Source organism: Protomyctophum bolini (assembly GCF_963924005.1).
Source record: "Protomyctophum bolini genome assembly, chromosome: 16".
Taxonomy (NCBI): Eukaryota; Metazoa; Chordata; class Actinopteri; order Myctophiformes; family Myctophidae; genus Protomyctophum; species Protomyctophum bolini.
Genome location: NC_137877.1, coordinates 36,982,135 through 36,984,624, shown reverse-complemented (window position 1 = coordinate 36,984,624; position 2,490 = coordinate 36,982,135). Strand labels below are relative to the sequence as shown.

At 51.1% G+C, this 2,490-nt stretch overlaps 1 protein-coding gene across 1 annotated transcript; it reads left to right on the top strand.

Annotated features, from left to right (window-relative positions):
• Window positions 1-443: 443 nt before the first annotated feature.
• olig1 (oligodendrocyte transcription factor 1) lies at window positions 444-1,400 on the top strand (the record flags this gene model as incomplete). Its single annotated transcript, XM_080785614.1, has 1 exon — window positions 444-1,400. The coding sequence occupies one exon, from the start codon at window positions 444-446 to the stop codon at window positions 1,398-1,400; it is 957 nt and encodes a 318-aa protein (XP_080641740.1).
• Window positions 1,401-2,490: the final 1,090 nt, after the last annotated feature.

Below are 2,490 nucleotides of genomic sequence, written 5' to 3'. Positions count from 1 at the left end.
TGTGAGCTGTCATTCAACGCAGACGGGCTCCTGTGGAAATGAGATAAAACTGAGCTGGCCCTTCAGGAAAACCACACACTCGCACAGCCCGCCCGCCGCACAGCAAAAGAAGACATCCGAGGCCAACCGCTTAAGTATATATTGTGCCGGGTGGCACTTATCTTCTTCTACAAAGCAGGGAGGACCGCGTTTTTTAAGTTACAGCCACACCTGCTGTGAGAGAAGGTATATCGGCATATAAGAATTGTATTCCACACACAAGGACTAGATACTCCTGTATTTGTGTTTTTGGACAGAATATTTTGTATTATTCATTGTTCAACTTTAAAAAGAAAAAAACTCGCAGTGAAGACATTTTGTAAGATTTCTTGTTTCTTTTATTTTATTTTCCGCGTGAACCTTGAAGACCTGCAGTGACTCCCAACTGACCCGACAACGAGACTATGAACATTCAGCTGAACCCCATGATCAGAGCACAGCAGCAGGATCACTCTCTACCCCTCTGTGGCGTGCCTGGTGGTTCCGTCCAGGACTTCCCTCGCTGCCCCCCGCCGGGGGGGTTCAGCGGCGGCGGCCCCCCCTCCTCCCGCGTGGACCCCGGGGGGCCCTCCTCCTCCTCCTCCATGCTGCAACAGGGCCAACATCAACAACATCACAGATCATCGGCCAACAACAACAACAACAACATGAAGCTCCAGCGCGAGATGAGCCCCGAGGAGCAGCAGGAGCTGCGGCGGAAGATCAACAGCCGCGAGCGGCGGAGGATGCAGGACCTGAACGTGGCCATGGACGCCCTGCGGGAGGTCATGGTGCCGTACGGCGGCGGCGGCGGAGGCTCGTCCTCCTCCTCCTCGCCGTCACCGCTCTCGTCCTCGTCGTCGTCGTCCTCCTCCTCCTCCTCCTCTCACTCCCACTCGTCTCCTCCGGGACGGAGGCTCTCCAAGATCTCCACGCTGGTGCTGGCCAGGAACTACATCCTCCTGCTGGGCTCGTCGCTGCAGGAGATGCGCCGGCTCCTCGGGGAGGTGAGCGTGGGCATGGGCATGGGCATGGGCATGGGCATGGGGGTGACCTCGGGGGGCCCCATGCCCAGGCTGCTGCTGCACGCGGCGGGCGGAGGGTGGCCCCTCGCCCCGGGTCATCACCAGCTCCTCCTCTCCTCGCCGGAGTCCCTCCTCGCCTCGGCGGCGGCGTCTTCCTCCTCCTCCTCTGCCTCCTCTGCCTCCTCCACCTCCAAGTGCCCCCTGCTCTCCCCGCCCCACGGCCCCATGGAGGCGCAGTGGGGCTCCGCTGCAGGCGGGGGGGGACCGGGAGGGTCCCTGCTGTGCCCCTGTGGGGTGTGCAGGCTGCCCAGGTTCAGTCACGGGTCCAGTCCGGGTCCCCCCAGGTTCCCCAAGTGACGTCCCCCCACCACCACCACCACCACCACCGATGCGTCTGACTTTATTATGGACAGAGACAGAGATGACCGCGACAAACGAATGCACTTGATGACTTTATGTATGCAATAGGGTTTGTTTTCTATATGATATGCTATTTTTCTAACATTTTTATTAACGCCTTGTGTTTTGCGGTAATTATACTCACACTTTTTGCCTTTGGGTGATCCTTAGAAACGTTATATATGGATCTGTTTTTATATTATGTAAGCTAATTTCCTTTTGGAAGAATAGTACTGTATATGCATGAATGAATCTATACAGTATAAACATTCCATATTTTCAGGAATAAAAATGTATTGAATTGTTGAGAGACATGTTGTACGTATCTATGAGTGTGGCTGTGAGAGAATACAAGGAATCGAGTATTCACCTATTCATTGATGACTATTTTGTGCATGTGCCACCTGTGTGCATAAATGAGCACACACACACACACACACACACACACACACATACATGCACACGCACACACACACGTGCAGTTTGTCTGCGATATGTGTTCGTCCACTCAGCAGAATGTCAGCTCAGCATCTCAGCCATTGCCTCTTCATGTGTTGTTCTCTCTCTCGTGAGTCTCGTTAGAGATGATAATATTATTTATGATAATATTATTATTATGATAAAAGTCTGATGCTATACGGATGGAGGGCCGAGTTCAGTTGAGAAGCTTCTTATAGCCCTCCCTCCAAACCTAACTCCAAAATATGACACATGGTTCTACCTCTGAGCCCTGCATGGCCGGTTCCATCTTTGCCTCTATTCATCTTTCAACAGTGCTGGAAAAAGTACTTGCATGTTTTACTTAAGTAAAAGTATCAATACTGCAATGTAGAACTATACTCTGTTACAAGTAGTCCCGTATTCACAATGTACTCAAGTAAAAGTACAAAGTATCGGCATCAACATGTGAGAAAAGTACTGAAAGTAAATGTACTCTCATTGCAGAATGTCCCATTTCACAAGTTCAAAATGTCTCTACAAAATCTTTTGAAAACAGCCGATCTACAAGCTCACAATGCGTCGCATTATGTAGATCTGCTATTTTCAA